A 24,426-nucleotide genomic window follows, 5' to 3' on the forward strand; every position below is an offset into this window, starting at 1 on the left:
AAATAAATACCCTTCAACATAAAAGGCGTACAGCTGGCCGGCTGAGCCCACACCGGCCTCCTCATTCTGCACACAAAGAGTTACAACAATGCCTGCCTGCTTAGTAGCACTGTGTTAGACTGAATACAGAGTTACTATTTTAAAGCTCTCTAGATAGGCACAACTATGAACCTTCTAAGAAAAATGTGTAACCACTCTGCTGGAGAAGCCCAACAGTCATAGGGCCCCTCACAGTATCTTAACAAAACTGCGAGGACACTGCAGGGGAGCCACACACACACACATACCCCGGGAGTGGGGGGCAGTTCAGAAAGACCTGGGTCTGTACTCAGGCAACTCCCATGGTAATGCTCACCTGCCTGTAGCACAGGGGGAGGGGGGGAGGGGGGCAGTGCTCACCATGGGCTGCTGCACCTCCACCTTAATGATGTCTTCATAAATGTCATCTCCTTCATCTTCACACGGGACACAGTCGTAGATATCCTCGCCCAGGTCATGCTCGCTGCACAGGGAGAGGTGGGTGAGCAAGGAAGGAAGGTCTAGCCTCCTGGACTAGGAGGCTGCAGAACAATCCCATGTCTCCCACCTTGGCTCAGGCTTCCCATCTACACAGTGGAGTTCCTCTGTGGGTTTGAATCAGCCCAGGCAGAGGCTGCCATGGGGATCTTTGAAAGTTCTCCTTTCCCCAGCGATGCCCCAAGCCTGGAGTAAATGCTGGAGACACACCAGTGAGACACACCTTCCTTCACTGGGGTCCTCTGTGGCTGATTCGCAGAAATGCCCAGCTCCTACCCCAGAACAAAGCTCCTGTCTCAGCCCATGCCCAGGAGCCCCAATTGCTCCATCTTTCTCGTGGCCCCATCATGAAGGTTAAGGGTATAGGACCCACATAGGGCAGCCTCACACACTGTAGACACCATGCAGAATGGAGGAATGGAAACACAGAACACATGGTGACCTTCTCGAGTCAGCACTCAGGAAAGCAAAGACCAGTTTAACACTCAGGAGTTTTGAGTCTGTTCAGAATTCCTCCAAGCTACCCACGACCATTAATCAATACTGACTGTCCACTCGGCAGGAGCCCACCACCACTGTTGTGCTCCGAATGAGAACAGATCCAGTAAGCTTATTTGAATGCTTGGTCCCGTCACTAGTTGGTGGAACTGTTTTGGGAAGGATTGGGGTGTGGCCTTCTTAGAGGTGTGTTACTGGAGGTGGACCTTAAGGTTTCAAAACCCAGTCAGTTTTTCAGGTTCTCTCCCCCCACCTCCGCCTCCAACTTGTAGATAAGATGTAAATCTTAGCTGCTTCTCCAGCACCATGCTGGCTGCCATGCTCCTCACTGACAGCCATGGACTCACCCTCTGAAACGGGCATCAAGCCCCCATTCGATGCTTTCTTTTATAAATTACATTGGCCATGGTGTCTCTTCACAGCAATAGAAAATGACTAAGACAATCATCTCAGAGGCAAACCTCTGAGCATGTCTGAGGGAGTCTCTAAATTATATTAACTGAGGTGGGAAGACCCACCTTGAATGTGGGCGCACCATCCTGTGGGCTCGGACCCTGGACTGACGATAAAGGAGGAAATGAACTGAGTACCAGAATCTATCTCTCTCTCTCTCTCTCTCTCTCTCTCTCTCTCTCTCTCTCTCTCTCTCTCTCTCTCTCTCCTTCCAGACTGTGAGCACAGTGTTGACATCTTAACCACAGCAGGAAGCAGAGAGAGTGCACTCTCTTTCAAAGCCTGCTTCTGCTTCTGCTTCCGGTGACTGTCATACTTCCTCCAGCAGGGCCATACCTCCCAAACACTGCCAGCAACTGGGAACCAAGTATTTAAATGCCTAAGACTACAAGAGACATTCATGATTCAAACCTCCACAGGCACTTCCTGAGCGACTGTTCTTCAGATGCCTGCCTAATGTGTCCAGGGGGTCCCAAGTACACCTGGAGCTACTGCAGTCCTCAGAACACCCTTCCCCCCACCTTAGAGCTGATGGTGAGGCTGCCCCACACTTCAGCAACCTCCTCCTTCACTCTGAACCCTCCCCCCAATGCTTCATGTCTCCTCACGAAGTCCGACTGCCATTCCACACCCACTGCCTCAGAAGTCAGCCATGCCCCAGGGTTCAGAGAACCTGATGGGAGCCCTATACAGGCTGAGAACCAAGGTAGGAGAGGTGGTACTCTGGGCATCCCACAACTGTTGGTCAGAGAACAAAGCTAACACATGACAAGCAACTACAACAGTTACACAGAGAACTGCCCTTCTACTCTGAAGCCTTCTACCCACGCCAATTTCTTTTTGTTTCAAGACAGTCTTAACTCTGTAGCCCAAGCTGGCTTAGAACTTACATTGGAGCCCAGGCTAGCCTAAATCTCATGACATTCTTCCTGCCCCACTAGTCTCCTGAGTATGAGGGGAATGTGCCACCATACTCGGCTTAAGCTCTCTTTATTATTGTGCATAGAGGGCATGTGACAGTCAGATCATGTTGTAAACTCCACTATCTCTTTCCGTGTTTAATTGGACTCTAACTGAAGTGCCAAGCTTGCATACAGGCATTTACCCTCTGAGCCATCTCACTGACCCACCAACTTAAGTTTTTAAAAGCCACTAGATCTCTTTAGATCCATAAAATCCTTAGAGGTGGCCGTTTTGCACATTAAATAATACATACACCTGTGCTTGCTTACACACACACACACACAGACACACACACACACAGACACACAGACACACCAGTGGCCTCAGCTTCAAGTCCTCCTGACTCTTCTCCCTGCCTGTACTGGGGCATCATAACTGGAGACAGACACTGGGGTATATACAGCCTCCTGCCACGCAGGGCTTACAATCAGAGAGAACATCCTGTGATCTTTCCAACTGACCTACCCTAGGCAGGTCTGACTGGCTGTCTCTTGGAAACTGTCACCAGAGATAAGATAAATCATTTCCCCGGCCTCTCTGGGCTCTGTGCCAAAGGGTACAGCCCTGCCACTCTACTCTCCAGACTCCTGGGTCAGGTGAGGGCTTCAAGGTCCTTTCTGGCAGATACTAGTTTGGCAAACTTCTGCAGTGCAATAGAGCGAGCCTGGAGGCACAGCGGCTGTCTAGAATTCCCACCACGTGGAACTGAGGGAAACAGATGCTTCCAGGCTTCGGAAGCAGACTGCTTGGGACAGATGAGATACCTCCCTGACTAGAGACAGACACCGGCTTCGCTCCAACGGGCCGGGGAAGGAAGTGATGGGCAGGGAGCTTTAATGGTTACATGTTCTACAACCCAGTGAAGGGGGTCAAATGGGTGAAAGATGAGCCTGAATGGGGGTCTTCAGGCTGGAAACCAGACAGAAGCGGACCCCCTCCTCTCTCACCCCACCTTGTAAGGACATCCAAGACAATTCCAGGACACGGGCCCCACCCAGCTGGGTTCATTGCCAATAAAGACCTGTACACAGACCCTACCTCGGACCTCCTGGAACCAGCTCTTGAGGTATGACTGTTTGCTCTATCAAGGGCCTGGCTCCTAACTCAGTTGAAGGTGGGATGGCTGGAAAGCCACAGTTCTACCGTGACCTCTGCCCTGATTCACAGTGAAATGTGCATTCATGTCCACATACTCCATGATACTGGACTCTGAAGTTTCTGACAGGTGGACAAATGTACAAAGAGCAGGTGGCAGATGCTAACCCTGGGCAGAAGGGATCAGCCCAATTGCAGCCCAACACAGCAGTGGGGTTTGTGAGGCAGACCCAGCAGTTCCTAGTCAGATGAGGCTTGTTGAATGACAGTGTCAAATCTCCCATGAGCTTGTGGGCTCTGGCAAAGGTGGCCCCTCAATAGGAAAGCTTTCAGTACCCTCACTCCTAGCTGAATCTCCATACCAGCTACACACGCCCACTGGCCTAAACCAAGGAAGATGGTATTTTCATAGTGTTTTTGGTAAGGAAGATTTATAAACCTAACAATGCACCTTGGCCAACTCACTCTGACAAAGGGACTGTCCAACTCCAATCGCCACCCATTCCACCTTACCACAGACCCACCAACCCCCTTTCTCCATCCCCACCCTCAGCCTCCCTCCTGGCTGATCCTCCAGAGACCGCCTTCCCCATTGCAAAGTCAACGGCACCAACAGCCCTTTCCTTTGGTATCTGGCTTCTTGGCCTCAGCATCTCACTCCGAGACCATGAGGACTTGCATCCTGTGTAATACTGAGTGAGTAGTAGGATGTGACCCAATCTCCTTTTCTGTGGGCACGGGGCCACTTACAAGTATAACACAGTGTAATGCCAACACCAGGGAGGCACAGAGAAATGGACCCCTGCAGCTTCCTAGCCAGCCAGCCTAGCCAACCTGGTAAATGTGTGTCTCCAGGCCATGGGAGACACACAGGGGAGCTAGAGAGATGGGCTCAGAGATGAACACCACAAACTGCTCTTGCAGAGGACCCAAGTTCAGTTCCCAGAACCCACATCAGGAGGCTCACAACCTCCTGTGACTCTAGCTTTCTTCTGAACTCTATGGAAACCTGCTCTCAGACTGCATATGACACCAACCCACACATACTTAAAAACAGAATAAATCTGGGGGTGGAGAGATGATGGCTCAGTGGTGGAAGCACTGACTGCTTTTGCAGAGGACCTGGGTTCAATTCCCAGCAACCACATGGCAGCTCATAATAATCCGTAACATCTATCCTAGGGTATTCATTCCTTCCTCCGGCCTCCGTGGACTCTGCATATGTGTGGTATACATAAATACATGCAGGCAAAACACATACAGATAAAAAGAAACATCTTAAAAATATTTTTCTTTAAAAAAAAAATGGATGGCAGCTAAGGAAAAATGCCCAAAGTTTTCCTTGTCTCCACATGCACACATGTGATCACACACAGTGGTGTTGGTTATAGTGAACAAACTGCTATGTAAGCATCCCCACCACCACCACCCCGGGGGGGGGGGGGGGGGGAGCAAGCAAGAGCACTTCCACTTCTTTTGAAAGCCACCTGCTGGAGCTGCTGGGTGTAGGAAAGGAAAGGTTTGTCTTCATAAGTGTTTGCCCAATGCTCTTCCCCATGGCTGCAGCATCCACATCCCTCCCAGAAGTGTGGGCAAGCTCCAGTGCCCACATCTCTAGCTGCTGCTGTAGCCATGCTTTGCACTTCAGCCGCTGAATCGGACAAGCATTGATTTTGCATTTCCCTACTGACTACCAGCCGTGTATTGATCTTCCACTATGGAAGGTACATTCAAAACTTCTGATTTCTAAATCCTGGAAGTTCTTCTTGTTGAGTTTTAAGCTCTTTTTATATATTGTAAATAAAAACTTCGGCATATGTTTGGTGACAACCAACCTCTCACCCCATCTCTAGATTGGCTAGTTTTTGCTTTATTTTTTTTAATATGTCCTGATTTTTTTTTATTTCTTTCATATATACTGTTATTTTGCCTGTGTGTCTGTGTGCCACATGTGTGCTTGGTGCCCTCAGAGGCCAGAACAAGGCATCAGATCCTCTAAGAACTAGAGTTACAGGTGGTTGTGAGCCATTACAGGTGAACTGGGGAACATGACTCAGGTCATCTTCAAGAGCAACAAATGTTCTTAACCTCTGGGCTACCTCTCTAGGCCCTTGCTAAGCATCTATGCTTAATTGAACAAAGCCCAATTTCTCTCAGATTTTCCTTCTATGCCATCCCAATACTATTCACAATCCTATAGGAAAAATCCTGTATCTTACCTAAGAAATATTTGCTTTCCTCTAACTCACAGGGCACTCCTGACATCTTGCTTCAGTGCTTTTGTTGAGGTGTTGGATCCATTCGAATGAACTGGTTCTGTATATAATATCCCACAGAAATATCTGTGTATTCTAGAGTCATCTGCCTGAGTCTTTTTTCTTTCTGTTTGGCTTCTTAAACGTCTTGGACAAAACTCCATGTCACCCTATAACTGTGGGTCCCTTCCAGAACTCTCGGCTCTGTCCCCCATGGCACTCGGTTTTGTGATGGAGTCTAAGCTGTCTTCTTTTGCCACCTTTACCTGACAACCCGAGTTCCATTCTTATTCTCTACACAGTGTCCTCTGAAACTGCACCGCAGACCATGAGACCTAATTTTGTTAATAGAATACTAGACATTATGACTGATGTGCATGGAGACTCTGGATTCTGCAACTTCTCCTGACGTCATATTCTTAGAATGACCCCAGCTGGACTCAAACCCTACCCTGCAGAGAGAAGAAATGACACCGCCACAAGAATTCAGCTTCCAGCTGCCTCCACAGTTTGCTGAAACTCACAGGCCCCTTGCTACACAGATGTATGAAGAGTCAAGTGTGGGTGCAGTTAGTAGACTTGGGGGCTTCTGCTCACTAAGACTCCTTCCTCTCAGCATTCAATAGTTTTCCTAGCCCAAAGTTTCAAAGTCTTCATGCTCCTCCCACAAAGCAGTTGTAAAGGCCCGAAAGCCACATGATCAGACCACCACGGCAACAGCCTACTTATCAGTACCAATTTCTGTCTCAGTTTTGATTCTACTGCTGGTGTCAAAATACTCTGGCAAACTATTTAAGAAAGAAGGGGTTTATTTGGCGCCTAGTTCCAGGATACAGTCTGTGTTTGCAGAGAAGTCAGGCTGCAGGAACTGGAAGCAGCCAATCACACCACATGCAGATCACATCAGAGCGCAGAGACAAAGAATCACGAACGCCTGCTAGAGCGATAACCTGCTGGCGCTCAGCCCACTTTCTCCACTCTTAGAGAGCCCACGATCCTCTGCTGGGGAATGGAGCCACCCACTGTGGACTGGGTTTTCCCATCTCAATGAACATAATCCCTCATAGATGTGCCCAGGGACCAACCTGATCTAGACAGTCTCTCACTGATAGATGCTAATGAGGGTATTCCCTCCACTTTCAGCTTCTGGCTGCTGTCCAGTGCCTCAGGGTACATTTTTATGTATTTTTTCCAAATGTTGGATTTTATCAGCTGGAGGAATGTTAGTCTGACCCTACCATTCTCTCATTGCAGAGAGCCAGGCCTTCTTAGATATCAAGCAACTCCTACATGCACCAGCATAAATGGAGGCTTAGACGGTACCATTATGTGTGACAGACAATACAGTGACTGGAGTGGCCTTCCTCCAATGGGCACCTCCAGAAAAGCCTCTGAGGGAATCATCAAGTAGGACAGGGGAGACTAAGATTTGTCCCTCTCTGGTCACAGAACAAACAAGACCACAGGGCTGGGAAGCTGGAAACACCATTCACACAGGACTAAGATACTGGTAACATCCCCAGCAGACACCACTACATCACATGGTACTGGGAATCTGGGAACACCCTACAGCAGAAACCTCAGCATGGTACTGAGAAACTGGGAATAGTCCCCAGCAGATATCCCAACATCACACAGTACTGAGATTTGGGAACACCCCCAGAATAATCACCCAACACATTATTTACTGTTGTGTTCTGATCTTGCTTTTCCCCAAATCAACAGTGACCAGGAACATCCATCCTGGCAGGATTGTGTTTCACACACCACTTCCCACCATCTATCTTAAACATCCTCAGGTCAAACATGATCAGCCAGAAGCAGAAAGGGTGTGTGAGTGTGTGAGAGAGAGCGAGAGAGAGCGAGAGCGAGAGCGAGAGAGAGAGAGAGAGAGAGAGAGAGAAACTGTTCTAGTGCCTTAACCTAAGTGCAGAGCCTCAAAGTTGCAGACCCCACATTCATTCTCTCTCATTCTCTCCCTTTCTCTATCTCCCTCCCTTCTCTGTAAAGCCTCCTACCCAGAAGCAGCCAATCTGATTCCTGTCTGTATCCTGGACTGACACACAGAGCCATGAGGGTACCCCTGAGCAGACTCTCCACACCGATGCCATCTGCACTTAGACAGTGCAGTCTCTGCCCATTATTTAATTAATTCAGGTCAATGCACAACTTCATGCATGTTACTAGCAATTATAAAACCACAGAACTGAAGTTTCACACATGCACGCTCCAAAGTACCGGAGAGGGAAAAATGAAGAGGACATCAAAGCTCTTTTAAAATGAAAATAAAACTAAAAGTAAAATCAAACATGATAAAGTAAAAACCATATGATGATCTCAGCGATCAACACAAACAAGCAACAATCAGATCCTTTTGGGTTGACCTATGTTCACCTAAGATCAGCTCTGCACCCAAATCCTTGATGATCCTCAGGATAGAGATGGCTTCAAGGTAGGAGAATGGCAGGGGACAATGCTTAGATGAAAAGGGAGTTACTTCTGTGTCACTTGGCAAGGTAACAAGCGCAGACTGTATGATGGCATCCCAAGCATCTACTTTTTTTTTGGGGGGGGGGGGAATAGTGCTTGTGGTCTCGGGTCTGGGGAAGTGGAGAAACGTAGTGTCTGGGACTTGCTGGCCAACCAACCTGACCTAATGGGAGAACCCAAGGCCACTGACAGAACATCTTTCAAAAGGAAAAAAAAAAAAAAAAAAAAAAAACTGTCGCCCAAGGAATGCAGCCAAGGTTAATGTACTTGTGAGCTACTAGGCATTCACAACAGAGAGAAAGTCCGGACAGAACCCATGGCCTTTCACATGCTACGTGCCTTATGACACCAGATTAAACAGCAAAAAAACGAGCACAAAGGCTAGGCCACGGAAGCACAGGCCTCTCAGATTACAGAAATCCCCTCTTGGTCCAACTGCCATGAGAATGCATGTGTGTGGACGGACCACTCCATACAGTGGTGGGACTGTGACAATCAGACACAGCTGGGCCACGTGGTGTGAAGGCCCCTTACCTGTCCCAGCCCCTTCTGCTCTACCCTCTCCCTCCTGCAGCTTCCTGAAGTTGGCTGCACTGACAGATGCTGCATCCCAACAATGACTCCTCTTACACCGGCCTGAGCTCTTCCAGAAAGGGCCCAAAGGGTCCTCCCTCCACCCGAGGTTCTTTGGTCCACAGCCTCACTCACTAGCCCACTTGGTAGCTGATTCTGGTATCCTGCTTTTCAACGAGGCAGCTGCCCAGCTCCCCCACTCTGCACAACAGGAAGAAATGAGCAACTGCCCTCTGCCTTGGGCACTGGGTGTTTACTGGGGACATAAACATCAAGCTGACAGGCTTGGCACACAATTTGAGCCCAGCTCCAAGCATGAGGTTGGCAGGCAAGCCTGTGACAAGCCACCATAAACTTGTTACTAGGAAACCAAAAGGGGACATTTTTGTGACCTCAGGCGACACTAGAATATAGTTCATACCAGGTCACCGGTGGCAAAGAGTGGTTGCTGTGGACTGGATGATCTGCGTGTGGGGACATACATACAGACAAGACACCTAGACGCTTTTAATCGCTCTCTGTGGGAGAAATCACTCTGACTGCAGGAAGGAGCAGGGAATCATCTGACCAGACCCACCTGGCTTCAAGTCTGCTGGGGCTCTGCCCCCCTCAACATACATACATACATATGTACACACACATGCACGCACGCACGCATGCACGCATACATGCAGCAATTGCCTCTTTTCTGGGAATTCCTTCTAAGCAGAAGAACCTAAAAATATCCATAGATGGACACATACAGACAGACTGACAGACAAGGCAGCACTGGGTCACGAGGCTAGTCCCACAGGGACATCCTAGGCCCCAGACAGATGGCCCAGCATTTCAGTTCCTCCTTTGTCACATGGTGTGGGCTGTGTGGCCTCCAGCAAAGCACTTCCCCTCCTGAAGCTCTATTAACCAACTGCAAAATGGAGGGCAGAGCCGTGTGGTTGAGGCTGAGGTGGCGTGGAACTCTGAAGGAGCAATGTGGGCACCATGAATAGATCCTTCACACAAGGACTGCACATTCACATTCTGAGTGTCCACTACCACCTCGTGTTCTGCCCACCCCCTCTATGGGTGGGTACGAGTGCCAGGGTACATGTGTGAAGACCACAGGACAATGTGAAGAAGTCAGTTCTTTCCTTCTGCCTTGTAAGCCCTGGGAACTGAACTCAGGTCGTCAGGCTTGGCAGCAAGCGCCTTTACCTGCTGAGCCATCTCACTGGTCCTGGCTCTTCCATCTATCACTCCATTGCTCAGGTCAAGCAATCTGCCTGCTGTGTTCCTTATAAATGACCTGTAGGGAACTCGCTCTACCAGGACAGGGATGTAGAAATCCAATACATACAAAGAACTCAAGAAGTTAGACTTCAGACAACCAAATAACCCTATTAAAAATGGGGTACAGAGCTAAACAAAGAATTCTCAACTGAGCAAACTCGAATGGCTGAGAAGCACCTAAAGAAATGTTCAGCATCCTTAGTCATCAGGGAAATGCAAATCAAAACAACCCTGAGATTCTACCTCACATCAGTCAGAATGGCTAAGATCAAAAACTCAGGTGACAGCAGATGCTGGCAAGGATGTGGAGAAAGAGGAACACTCCTCCATTGTTGGTGGGGTTGCAAGATGGTGCACCCACTCTGGAAATCAATCTGGTGGTTCCTCAGAAAATTGGATATAGCATTACCTGAGGACCCAGCTATACCACTCCTGGGTATATACCCAGAACATGCTCCAACATATAATAAGGAACATGCTCCACTATGTTCATAGCAGGCTTATTTATAATAGCCAGGAGCTGGAAAGAACCCAGATGTCCTTCAACAGAGGAATGGATACAGAAAATGTGGTACATTTACACAATGGAGTACTACTCAGCTACTAAAAACAATGACTTCATGAAATTCTTAGGTAAATGGATGGAACTAGAAAATATCATCCTGAGTGAGGTAACCCAATCACAAAAGAACACACATGGTATTCACTCACTGATAACTGGTTATTAGCCCAGAAGCTCACAATACCCAAGATACAACTCACAGACCACATGAAGCTGATGAAGAAGGAAAACCAAAATGTGGGTGCTTTGGTCCTTCTTAGAAGGAGTAACAAAATACTCAAGGGAGCAAATATGGAGACAAAGTATAGGACAGAAACTGAAGAAGGGGTCGTCTGGAGACCATTCCACCTGGGTATCCATCCCATGTGTAGTCACCAAAGGTAGATGCTGATGTGGATGTCAGGAAGTGCATGCTGACAGGAGCCTGATATAGCTGTCTCCTTAGAGGTCTGCCAGAGTATGACACATTCAGAGGCCGATGCTCACAGCTAACCATTGATCTGATCAAGGGGTTCCCAATGGAGGATTTAGAGAGAAGACTGAAGGAGCTGAAAGGTTTGCGGCCCCATGAGGAGAGCAACAATACCAACCAACCAGAGCTCCCAGGGTCTAAGCCACCAGCCTGGGAGCACATAGGGAGAGATGCATGGCTCCAGCTGTATATATCTGTGCCAAACACAAGAGGGGTGACATCAGGAAGGCCAAGTCTTTATCTCTCAGCATTTCTAAAAGACACCATCGGATTTGTAAGGCCCCATTAGATAGGACAAAGCTCTCTGCCCCCAGCTGGAAAATGGCCGCATTATCCACACTGGCCCTAACATCCCATTCTGGCTGCCTCCGCCAGGAAAGAAAGGCCGTGGCTGGCTTGATCCTGTAAGATCCTGAGCCTTGTCTGCTCCTGCAAACATCTGAACAGTTAGTTAGAACAGGAGAGGTAACCGGGAGCCTCCCCACAGGCATCAGGAAGGAACCTTCCTTCCTCTGGCACAGAGATCCTGTGGTGCTGGGACCTAGGAGGCAGCTGAAGTGACAGCTGAGGCCCAGGCATTCCTCCTGTACTAACGCTCTCAATGAGGGGAACTGGGAGACCAGGTTACTCTCAGGTCAGAATGAAATAGGGAAACATTTCCAAGTTCCCAACCTAACTATAGCCCTCTTCACAGGCACTGGAATTGGGCAGCTGGTCAAACCTATACTCACAGGTCACCACAGGGTCAGAACAACCAGCCCTAATTTCCTAAGGTAGGTATAAATTAGACCCAGATTCTCCCCAGACTCAGCAGAAGCTGACCTGGCACACAGAAAGCATCCCAATAGACACTTGTTATTTGTGGGAAGACACTTTCTTTGGTTTGTGTAGCCACAAGTAAAGTGTCCGGGTTCCTGTAAGCAACAACTCTCATGAAACTCAATGGGTCACCAAAAAAAGAGGGCTGGGAAGGAGGCTGGGAGAAAGCACCTGCTACGTGGGCGTTAGGACGATCTGCATCCAACTCCCCAGAAGCCATGTAAAGGCTGGACATGGCAGCAAGCATAGCTGTAATCGCAGAGCAGACAGGAGAACCCCTGGAAGCTCATGGGCCAGTGTGCCCAACGAAAGCAGCAGAAAAAGAATAAAGCCCTGTTGAAGGTGAAGACTGACACGTGAGATTGCCCTCTGACCTCCACACATACACTGTGGTATGTGTGTGTGCTGAATGCACACACATACACATATATATACAGACAGACAGACATGACAGTCGATGTGGGGTGGTTGTGGGGAGAAGAGGGGTCACCAGGAGTCGGGGAGGGGTGAATATGATCAAAATCCATCATAAGGATGAAAAAGTCACAGTAAGAATCATTATTATATATAATTAATATATGCTAATAAACACATTAAAAGAAAAAAAAAATCCAGGCACAGTGGCACACACCTGTGATTTAAGACCTTGGGAGACTGGGGTAGGAAGACTGCAGCAAGTTCTAGGACAGCCTGGGCTACAAAGTGAGTACAAGATGTGACTCCATCGAAAACAACAACAAATTAACAGTCCGAGACACACCAGCAATACCTCCTGTGGAAAGAAAGCCTCTGTCCTCCAGGCCTCAGGGTTCAGGGGCAGGGTGCAGGTCTCAGGTCTGCACGGGTGCTGACCCCCCCCCCACCAGCACCAAGGCAGACTCTGCCAGGCAGCACTTGGGATGTCCGGGTAATTACTCAGGCATGGAGCCCCACCTCAGCTCTGCCCTTCATAGACATAGACCCTGAGCAGGGGCCTTCAACCTCTCAGAGCCCTGTCTGCTTCCAGATGTAAAGCCCACCCGGGCTCCTTATGACACGGCCAGGAATCGCCTGCAGAAACGCTGTCAATGAACACTGGTTTCATGATTCTGTTCCACCAATCCCACACGGGCAATGCTGGAGGTCCAGCTGAAGTAGCTTAATCAAGAAAAGGAAAAGGCCTTCTGATCTCTGGCTGTCACCCATGCAAGAAGCCCAGCGTCCCAGCCTTAGGCAACAAGACTGTATGTAGGACGGGACTGTAGCTTCACAATGTGAGCCCAGGGCTAAGGCCTGCCTATAAGAGCCTCTTACCCTGTCCTCTAGCCCGAGGCTTGCTGTACACCCACCCAGCCAACGGGTTGCTGAACTTGATCTGAGGCAGGAGGGAGCCATCCTCACCTCTATGGGAGGAGGTCTAACTTTCAACCTTTCTCAGATTGTAATAGGTTGGTCTAAAGCTTTTCCTAGGGGTGTGTGAACAGGGGTGTTTTCTAAAGGAGCCTGAAAACATTCTGTTGTGTGAGAGAGTCTCGTGTGACTCAGAGTAACCTTGAACTCCTGATCCTCCCATCTCAGCTTCCAAAGTAATAGCATTACAGGGATGCCCCACTATGCCTGGCTCTTCATCCCTCCTTCCCACTGGGCCTTTTTTGTGAAGTCAGCTTTAAAGCTAACCCCTCTGGGAAAGAAGCTACTCAGGTGAACATAAAACATCCTAAACACACCCAACTAATCCCAGGCTCTGAGCGTGGTGTCTGCACACACAGGCCTCATGAGCAGCACTGAACTTGAAAACTCTAAACTGTCTCTAACAGTATTGAACAGAGGGAGGACCATGAGAGAGAGAGGGAGGACCACAAAAGAGGGCTAGGGTGGAGATGGGCTTCCACTCAAATGAGGGCCCCATGCAGGGATATGGTCCATGTTCTCTCCTGTTAAAGAACACTGCAGAGTAGCCAAGGCTTGGGGCTTTGGGAGAAACATGGTCAACCTCCCAGATCACTGCCAACCCTGCTGCCTCAACTCCACCCAAGGCACAGAAGGGCTTCAAACCACCTTCATTTATATACTTTAAGAATTACCCATCCAGGCTGACAGGAAGGACCAAAAGATGCAAAGTTGTTTTATAATGCAATAAAACATGCAGCTATATACTTAAAGATAAATTACAGTCCCTGGCTTGGCATGAGCCCATTTGTTTAAGGCTGCAAACTAATTCACCTCAGAGGACAATGATGTCAGAGCCAGCACAAAGCAGGCTCTGCCATGACAGACTGTGGAGTCTGTGACCTCAAAGGGACATCTGTGCATGTTTCAGTATGGAGATGAAGAAACTGAGGCCCTTGGAGGGACTAAGCAACCTGAGGCGGTAACACAGAGCACAGCAGAAGAGTTATCCAGCCCAAGATGGGTGGTGCACACCTTTTCTTTCCTGGACTCTGGGAATGCTCCAGCCATGTCACCTGTGACCCCAGGCCCTGGCTGCTACACCTCACCTCATTGCCCCTGTGCTATCAGATCTCTGTATAAAGCAGCCACCAGTCCTGTAGATGGGGGTGGGGGTGAAAACCAGGCTCAGGAGTGGGATCAGACACTTCCAGAGGCAAGCCATTATGCAAATCCGGGTGCCAATTTTTAGAGCAATTGAAAAGCAGGCCTCTCCTTTTGGATTTATTTTGCTTAATAATGGCATTTTTAAGTGGCTATGTTTTGTGCGCATTGTTTCAACCAGCTGCTCTGACTGCTTGATCACACAATTACTTGACAATCTGAAGAGGGAACTTTGAGTGCTCGCCTCAGAAGGGAGCCTTATCCGGTGGGGTTCTGCTCAAGTCCTGGAAGGACGTTTGAGACTATGACCCCTAACGCCCAGTTCAGTGGCTCAGGTTTATACACGGCTGTTATGTGACAAATGGATGTGGACTGATCACACAGCATATGCCCAGCCAGGGGACCGACTGACTGTGATAGAAAACTCAATTACTTGTTGTCAGCTGTTATTCTGCAGATAACATTGCTCTGGCAATATTTTGGGTCAATCGGTTCAAATAAAGCACATTCTTCAGATTAATTTCACCTGTTTCTTCTTATGTTTTTGGTGTAGCTACTAAAATCCAGCAGTCACATATGCAATGTATGTTTGATTTCCTCCGCACGGCACTGCCACATTCAAAAATCGGGAAGAGGGGTGCTCTTGTTCAATGGGGCAGATCAGATAGGAGCCCCCAGGTGCTCATGGTAGCTGCGAGCACCCTGTGGTTCACTCACACCATCGGGTGCAGCTGTCTATTTTCCCAACAGACCCTCCCAGCACATACTAATGTCATGTTTTACAGGGAAGGAAATCAAGGCACATCAAAGCAAGCAGCCTGCCAAGACCACATGGGCAGGAAATGACTGTGCTAAGGCTTAGCCCACAGCTCCAGGAGTGAATGGGCCCAGCAGACAACCAGGACCATCCTCAGGTAGGTTGGAAGGTGGCTCTAGTCATGGCAGTCTATATGCTGTGGGGTTTAAAAGTTCTAGGCAGCTCTCACAGGAAGGCCTTTCTGAGTGTGGGGAGATGCAACATGGAGATCCAGGAGCCCTCAGCCAGAGACACAGAGGTAGCTTGTACCTGTCCCTTGTGACCCATCCACCTTGTCCCAAAATTCCTTTTGTCCTTCTACACACCTCACTTTCATATTGAAAGGCCTGGTCCTGGCTAGACAAGACGTACAAGGTTTGTAAAACCCAAATGAAAAGGACCTCACCAATCCGTGGAGAACTGCAGACGCACCCCAAATCACTCACGAGAAACACAACTTGATGCAAATTGCAAGAGGTTTACTGGCTAGCCAGGGCTGTCTTTCCTTCAAGCCCGCGCAGGGGCAGCGGAATTCAGCAGCCGAACAAAAGAAGTTTACAGCTTTTAAGGGGGCATCTACAAACCAGGTGGGGGTGGAGTTAGGGAAGAGGGAAGGCTGAGAGTGGAGTTAGGGAAGGGGGAAGGAGGGAGAACAGGTCACTAGGTCATGGATACATTTGATCTCAAATTCCTAAGATGCATGGTGTGTCACTTTATAATTGGCTATTTCGAAGTAGTTTCACACTATATATCATGAGCTCCAGTTCAAGGGGGTCAGGCTTATCTCAAACTTTTAGCATCCTGGCACCAACTGTCTCAGGGCTGTTAGTTCAAAGCCCGGCCAAGCTAATCTCGGGCCCATAGCATCCTGACACCATGAATCTTAAGATTTGTTTAGTTAGGGCCATCTGTTCAAATGGTCAGCTAATTTCCTGGGACTGAGGCAACACAGTGTTTGACTTACAGGTTTTTATGTCTTTGCTTTAAAAGTAGGGTTCAGGGGATCAACTTATGATTTTTCTATCTTTCAGGTTCAGTATCCAGGCAGCAACTGAGCTAATCAGCATGGCTGAGTCACTGCAGACAATGGTCCCTCAACATACCATACATGGAACTCCAAGGAGTCAGTCACATCAAGAAGCCAGTGCTTAACACCCCCATCACCATGACCACAAGCTGCAGTGTTTGGGTCAGGGTGGCTGGAAGGGTCCTATAGACATCAACATGATCACCATTACGGATTCTGTCCCTTATACTCTGAAATGTGCGCCCTACCCCCCGCCACACACACACACACACACACACACACACACACACACACACACACAGCTGCTGCCTCATGCCCTCCTCAGGCAGGCTGTTTATGCAATGGGCAAACATCACTACCATTTCCACAGAGATGGGTACCAGGTAACCTGCCTTCCAAGGAAAGGAGAGGGAAGGAGGGGAAAAGCATAGAAGATTTAATCAACTTGAGCCACTTGGGTCCAAACTGCAAGTTAAAGACTCAGACGCACCCTCTTTGCCTGTAATTTCCGGTTCAGGTTTGCAGTAACTGCAGGGTTAAGGATTAAGGGGCTGAGCATGAAGGTCTCTGAAGAGCAGCTTTTGGCTGGGCAAGGCTACATGTTCTCCGACTTGCATTCCCATGGGAGCAGTTCCAGTTTGGTTTGGATAGAGACCAGAGGGGTCTGAGAAAGAGGGAGGTGGGTGCCCAGGTTCCAGGCAGGCTTATCACATGTGAGTCCTTGAAACTGAAATGCACCATGCTACACAGGCCTCCTCCAAGACAGCAGTCTGGAAAAACATGGAGGGCATCAGGCTATTTCATACCTGGCTCTGGAAGCACAAGACCTACAGGGTCCTTCCAAATCCCAGTCCCCAGGGCCGATCTGAGGGACACTGCCCGAAAATACAGATGAAGACTCGGGAGGCACATCAGAACTGTTGTCAGCACCAGCCCAGAGGTCCCCAGCCACCATGGGGCCACCCAACTTGGAGTACAGGTTAGGGCACCAGCCTGAATGCCCAGCCCTCATCCTGTACCCCTATGGTAAGCTGCCTGCACCTGAGTACCTCAAGTCCCTGTCCAACTCTAGAGATGGGTCAAAGTCATAGCGGTGTCTAGCACGGCAGGCAAAGGACTCAAGGCTTTGGATGACTTTCGAGAAACCCTTTCCCTCGGAACTCGTATCTCAGCAGGATTCAACCACATGTCTGAAGGGACTCTGGGCTTCCTGCCCAATTCCCTCTGCCTACAGGTGAGGACTCTCCAGCTCTCACAGACCTGCAAGACAGGGCTGCCAGCTCAGGACAGACAAGCTAAGCTGTGGATGAGTTCCAGGCATGGGGCTCAGAACAGCCATGAATGCCACCCAACACAAACTATAAACTTGTTTCAGACATTGTCATGGGGGGGGGGGGAGCCTCTTTGAGCATTACCTTTGTATATGACTATGTCATAACAATGTCACAAGGTTAGAAACATCTAACAGGCCTTGCAAACACAGTGGCTCCATCTCTGGAGACACCCCAGATGGGGGCAGGGACGTGAATCCAGCAAATCCCAGTATGGGCCCTTAAACAGCAGGTGCTCAGAACACGCTAACTCTAGCACATTTGATTTCTTTCTGAGTTAGTGCAGAGACAATGGGGAAGGGGGTTGGGGGAATGGCCATAGTGTCCTCAGAAGGACCACATTTATCTCAGAACAAAGCAATATATGTGGTAAAAATGAAGACAGCAATCTATTGGGAAGCACAAAGGAGGCCCAGGCTTGGGAGAAGAGCAGACACACAGGTTAGGGCCTAACAATAACAAACCAGGTCCTGGGCAGGCCCAGCTCCTCTTAGCCTGCTTCCCTCCCTGTCAGAATCAGCTTACTAGCCCCTCTCTCCTTCCCACTTTTGGGCTCAGGGTGAACTATCTCCTTTCACTGGCAGCAAGCTGGGTAATCCCTCACCAGCCACATGGATCCCACTCAACTGACCACAGCGGGCTTAAGAGTTAGGCCAAAAGCCCTATCAACCCTTTGGGGAAATGACCCAGCCTGGCCTGTATGTGGTAGAGAAAAAAATCCTCAGAGGAATTAAACTACATGGGGCCATTAAGAGATAAAGAACCCACTCTCTCTCCTGCTAGAGATGGTCTAAGCAGGAAGCTCTAAGTCCATCTGAGCCACAAGCCCCACTGCTTAAAGCCTACCCAGTGTGGTACTCAAAGGCCAGGGAAGAGGAACACAAGGACACCTCACCTGGGCTGCCTGCCCAGTGCCACTCCCACAAGCTCCACAGAGGAAACACTCCAAGAGAAAGGCCACCAATGACCAGCAGACACCAAGGCAACTACCAGGCAGCTGGGCAGCCTCCTAGAAGGCAGAGGGTGCCTAGTAGGCAGGATGCCTGTAACTCAGCCATGCAGAAACCCCAGCTTCTGGCAGGGACATCACAGAAAGGACAGTCAAGGCTGGCTCTGCCTTCACGGATGACCTGGGGCCCCTCCCCATGCTACACACCATCCTTCCTATACTTACTCAGCCAGCTCCTCCAGGCTCCGGTAGACATCATCATCATTTTCCGCTGTCTCCTCCGATGGAAAAGGCCTAGAAAGAAAGGGTAAAAATGAGGACTGCAGATCTCGACATCCAGGCCACCATGGCGACTGCCCGTAATTTACTCTAGGCCCCACTTGACCATGCAGAGCAGCTGAGTTTGTTAGCCATCTAGGTTGGTGGGCTCAGGAGCAGCCCCTGGGCCATGGGTAAGCCAGCTCTTACCTAGGTCTCCAAGCCTCAATACCCAACACACACACACACACACACACACACACACACACACACACACACACACCGGCCCAGTCACAACACTGACACAGCACTCATACCCTGGAGAGTTACAGAAAAAGTATGTGAGCATCCCAGGATGTCTTGAGCTACAGAGTAGACAAGTGGCCAGTCTCCTAGGTTAGACTAGATGGCTGCTCAGTACCTACTGCTCTGCAGAGCCTATAACGACAACAACTATCACCCATGGGACCCAGTAAGAACAGGGAAAGTCCTGAAGAGCTCCAGCTCATCACGGCTGCCCATGCACAAGGGTGTGGTGTCTTGGAAACAGGGGCTGTCTGGAGGATCCCTACAGCGTGTGTCACCACAGCTAGCTCACCACCTCACAGCAGCAGCTGCCCTAGTTGCCAGCCCCTAAGCTGGCCTTCACCTTGTCAGTATGTGTCCACAGCCACTGCCGGGGGTGGGGTGGGGAGGGCCTTCATCTTACAGCTACCACCACACCAGCTCCTCTTTGGTGTCCCCCACCAAGCAAAACTGCACTCAGGAAGAGTGACAAATGGGCTCCATTCGGTCAGATGCAGTAGATGCTCCCAGCCACCACCGCTGCCTCCCCTCCTCCTCCTCCTCCTCCCCCTCCCCCCTCTCTCCCCATCTTCTTCCCCCTCCTCTTCCTTCTCTTCCTCCTCCCCCTCCTCTTTCTCCTCTTCTTCCTCCACAGTCTGATGGCTAGCTCAGCTGGCACACTCATTCTGGTTTCTGTCTGAAATGTGAGCTCCTCTGCTCTCCTCATACTGACTTTTTCTTCCCCAAACCCAAGTCCTGGAGCAGGTAAGCAACTCTGTGATTCCTCCTCTTTCTCCCAGGTAACCAGCACTTTATAGTCCTCTGGTACACACACACACACAGAGAGAGAGAGAGAGAGAGAGAGAGAGAGAGAGAGAGAGAGAGAGAGAGAGAGAGAGAGATTGAGAGATTATACTCCAAGCAGCTAGAGCTTGTGGTTAAGACATGGTCTGGTCTCATCTCTCTTGGCACCAGCACCTGCGAGAGGAAGAGCTACTCTATCCTGGAACATACCTTACACCAACATCCCGGTCACCCTCCTCCCAGAACCCACCTCAGTCTTCCACCTGATGCAGACCACGTCTGCTTGCTTGTGGGTCTGCAGCCCCTGTAGCTTCAGGCACCAGAAGAAGAGGAGCTGTCACCCACCGTGTCCCCCCAGGCCCATGGGACACCAGCTGTTCCAGTATCTCCACATTCCTTCAGTAAAACTAAGCAGACCAACGCCAGTGAGGAATTGCTGGGGACAGAGCACCGGGGAAAACAGTGTTGACAGCCAAAGCAGGGGACTGGGGTGCAGCTCAGAGTGTGAAGTATGGAATTCAGGGAAAGGGACTCATCCTGTGGGACTCATCCTGTGTCACCCCCCTCTCCCATCCCATCCCATCTCCGGCAGCCAGGCTTCTGAAAGCTTTTCACATCCCCATGAGACACAGCTGGCTGGGAATCCTTTACTTATCTCAACTTGAGATGTTTTATTCCTTTTCCCCCCAATGAAAATCTCACTAGTCTACGAGTGGGTTATGCCTGGCATCTCTGCTAACTCTGTGTCCCCAAGACCCATCTCAGGGCACAAAAGACTGGAGTGAGCCCCTGGGGAGCACATCTATTGATAGGAAAGACAGAGCAGGTATGGGCACATGGAGTATGTCCATGGAGCTTCAGAAACTTTGGGCCATGCAAGTGCCCACTGCACGTCCCCTGCAGGGTCTATGGCCCAGGACGCATGCCAGTCACAGAGATGAACTCCAAGAGGCGAGGGTGAGGCCAGAACTCTGTGCAGAATGTCCTTTATCTCTTCCAATTGGCAGAGGTTGAACAGACTGTGGGTAACTTTCCTATGAATGGAAACAATCCTTCCTACAAAGAAAAGGAAGTTAAGGAAGCATACAAGGCCCAGGAAGTAAACAAAACAAAACAAAACAAAAGTCATTGGCAGGAAGCTTCTGAAAGGTAAGATTTACATCTCATAAGCACTAACAGGCTGGAGAGAGAGAGAGGATTCAGCAAGTAAGTGAATTTGCCACCACGCCTGATGATCTGACTTCAATCCCAGAGCCCAAATGGTGACAAGAGAGCCACCTCCTGCAAGTTGTCCCTTGATAGATACACATATGACAGCAACAGTAACAACAGTAATAGTAACAATAATGATGATGGTTAGCAATTTTAATGAATAAGTAGTAACAATTGCTGGGAAAGAGAATGTGGATGAATGAGGGAGGGAAAAGGCTGCTTTGAAGAAAGGCCACTCTTGCCACCTGAGGACTCCTTCAGGAGAGTAACAGTGGCTTAGTCTCTAGACACTCCTCCCTGTCCTCTCCAGACCCACCCACCTACCCTGTTTACTTCTTAAAGCTCAGGATGATTACACATGCTTTGACCATCAGCCCCTTATTGAGATACTTGTGCACGTGTCCAAAACTAAAATGGTTTTGTTCAAAGGGGAAAAAAATGATAAAATAGTTTCTCTCATTAATCAGCTTTACATCAATTTAACATTGGGCCAGCCTACAGTGTTTTTTTCTATAAGTAGCAGAAACAAAGATGCCACTTTCCACCTGCTGCCCCCCACCCCCACAGCAGGGGAGACCTGGAAGGAGGGCTCAGACTACCCTGTAGGAGTCAGGCATAGGCCACTGCCCTGGAGAATCCAAAAGGCCTTGGCGGAGGCCAGGCCAGAGGCAGATCAAAGGCAAGAGAAGGCAGCCAGTGCCTTCTAAAGCCACAGGCCAAATCCACTCATCTCCAGAAGGAGACAATGATGCCCCTTTAATTAAGTCAAGCGTCTCCCCAAGCTGCAGGTGCATGCTCCAGCAGGAATCAGCTACAAACACGAGGCCCAGCTGGGGACTGGCCTTGGATACCCTCACTGGCTGGGATCCCCTCCTTGCCTAGGGACAGCTGACATTTTCAGTGTTAGATGATTCAGCAGCGAAGGGGGGCACCTCCACACCAGCCTCCACCACAGCTCCACCACCCCCAGCCCCCATCATGGCAGCCACCAGCACTCAGATTAACTGTTGTGTCAGCCAAGCTGCTCTGCCTACATTTTAAACCTTTTTATTTTTAAATACTTACTTTGGGGGCAAAGGGCTCTGCCTGCCTCTGCCTCCCAAGTGCTGGGACTAAAGGTGTGCACCACTGTGCCTGGTAAAATATTTATCTTTAACGGATACAAAATATATCGTAAGAGTACATGCTTGTGGAATAGCCTGTAATGCATCATTAGTGCACCTTTTCCAGTAAGGATGATGTTCCTTCTATAGTATGAAAAAAGCATCGCCACAGTTAATTCTGGGTCTTAACTCGACCAAATGTATTAGAGTCACCTAGGAGAAAGGGAAGCCAACACGGGGTGTGTCTGAATGTGGGTGGCACTGTTGTGTAGTCTGGGGGACAGATGGAGTAATAGTGGGAGAAAGAAGGGAACCTGCAACATAGGCGTATTCTCTCTGTATCTCTACATGTCTCTCCCTGCGCCTCTGTCTCTGTCTCTCTCTGCTCCACCAAGCCCTCTTTCACCACGATAGGCTGAAATTTGGAAAACCATGAGTTGATCCTTCCTCCCCACAGTTGTTTCTCTTGGGTATCTGGTCACAGTGACCAAAGTTGGACAAGTACTACAAACTCTTATTTATGATAAAATAAAAGTTTCCCTCATATATAATATAAATGAAACATTTAAAGCCCCTTTAAGTCCTGCAGAGCATGATCTGTACAAAACGGCACGCGGGAGGTGCTGGGATGCAGCTTCCGGTGCTTCAGGCAGAGCAGCCGTGCAAAGCTGTTGAATGCTGCTTGCATTCTGATACTAATATTGGGCCCCAGAGATGAGAGAGTCCCGCCCCCAAGTTATTCTGATTGGTAAATAAAGATGCCAACATCCAATAGCTGGGCCGAAGAGGCACAGGTGGGGTTTAGGTTCCCTGGGCTCGGGGTTGGGGTTGAAACACTAGGAAAAGGAAGGTGCAGGAGAAGGAGATGCCCCGTGGGTTAGGTGAGCTCGCAAGCACTGAGGGTTGACCAACTGGAGTTAAGAGCAGCCAGATAAAACATAGTAAATACTAAGTAATAATTCAGGGTTATCAATAGGAAAGTAGATTCTAACAGCATGGAAAGTAGGCATCCGCCCAGCTCTTGTGCTGTTTAAAACTTATTGCGAATATAAAGTCTATGTGTGTTTTATCTGGGAACTAAAGCGTCCAAGGTGGGGTAGGAACCCCAGGATTCAGGTTAAATAATTTCTGCAACAGAAAGTACTACAGGACACGGCCTCAGGCAAACTCTTAACACAGGTGGGGGGGAGGGGGGGAGTTTGTGCTAACCCTGGGGACTTAAGGGTCAGGAGAACAAGCACTTCTGACCCTTAAGTCTACACCTCCAGGCTGGCAGAGAAATAACTGGGTCTCCATTTATATGTGTTTCACATGTGTTGAGGTTGGTGATACACATCTGTAATCCCACGGGAAGCAGCCCAGCTAGCCTGGTCTATGCAGTGATGTACGAGGGACGCAACCGCAAGCACTGGGAGCCCTTAAAACCGGCATCTGATATCCACATTTACAAATCAAGGAGGAGGAGGCTGGAGAGAGAGGAGCGGGAAGCACAGAGCTGGCGCTAGGCATCAACTTCCTGTTTCAATCCCTGATGGTTATTTTTAACAATCTTGTGGACATGGTTGCCCTAAACTCCTTTCCACAATTTTTTGGAGTCTCTTTCAGTGCCTGTCTCTCCCCTCCTGTCATTTCCACCACCTGCCCTACCCAACAGCTAAAACAGACCCGCTAAAGGCAGGAGACTTATACCGCTGCCCATAAACATTTACTATTTTTACTGGAGCATCACTAGCTGGGGCTGCAAAGCCCTGGAGAACAGAGATACCAAGCCAACTAATTTTTGCCACAAAGACAGGTGACTTGCCTGGGTGGGACAGACAGTGAGGAGGCCCACCAGGGCCGCATAAAGTTTAGAACCAGCCTGTGTGGGAAGCTGTGTCAGCACCACCCACTAGTGCCCGCTGCTGCAGTCCCCACACTGGCTCTACTTCAGCCTTTGCTCAGCTCTACTCTCTGCCTGAGGTCCACACACCTTATATACACCTCTGTGCCAGCATCCCTCGAATCAGGGCAAAGCATACCTTATACGTGAAGATCTGACCACTCACATCCTCTCTACCCAGGCCCATATCTGAGAGCAAAATGGTTAACTACAATGGCACAGATGTATGGGTGGAAGGTGGTGGGATAAGTGGGTGAACAGGTGGATGGGTGTATGGATGAT

At 49.4% G+C, this 24,426-nt stretch overlaps 1 protein-coding gene across 5 annotated transcripts in view; it reads right to left on the reverse strand.

Annotated features, from left to right (window-relative positions):
- The window catches only part of Vav2 (vav guanine nucleotide exchange factor 2), a 168,636-nt gene that overhangs the window by 39,430 nt on the left and 104,780 nt on the right, over window positions 1-24,426 (reverse strand). For all 5 annotated transcript variants that reach the window (XM_076928331.1, XM_034495800.2, XM_034495797.2 and 2 more), the window contains 2 exons: window positions 18,826-18,894; window positions 400-502 (listed from right to left, as the gene is read on the reverse strand). In XM_076928331.1, the coding sequence (XP_076784446.1) occupies window positions 400-502; window positions 18,826-18,894 (172 nt within the window). The remainder of the gene's footprint in view (window positions 1-399; window positions 503-18,825; window positions 18,895-24,426) is intronic.

This window comes from Arvicanthis niloticus, chromosome 2 (assembly GCF_011762505.2).
Source record: "Arvicanthis niloticus isolate mArvNil1 chromosome 2, mArvNil1.pat.X, whole genome shotgun sequence".
Taxonomy (NCBI): Eukaryota; Metazoa; Chordata; class Mammalia; order Rodentia; family Muridae; genus Arvicanthis; species Arvicanthis niloticus.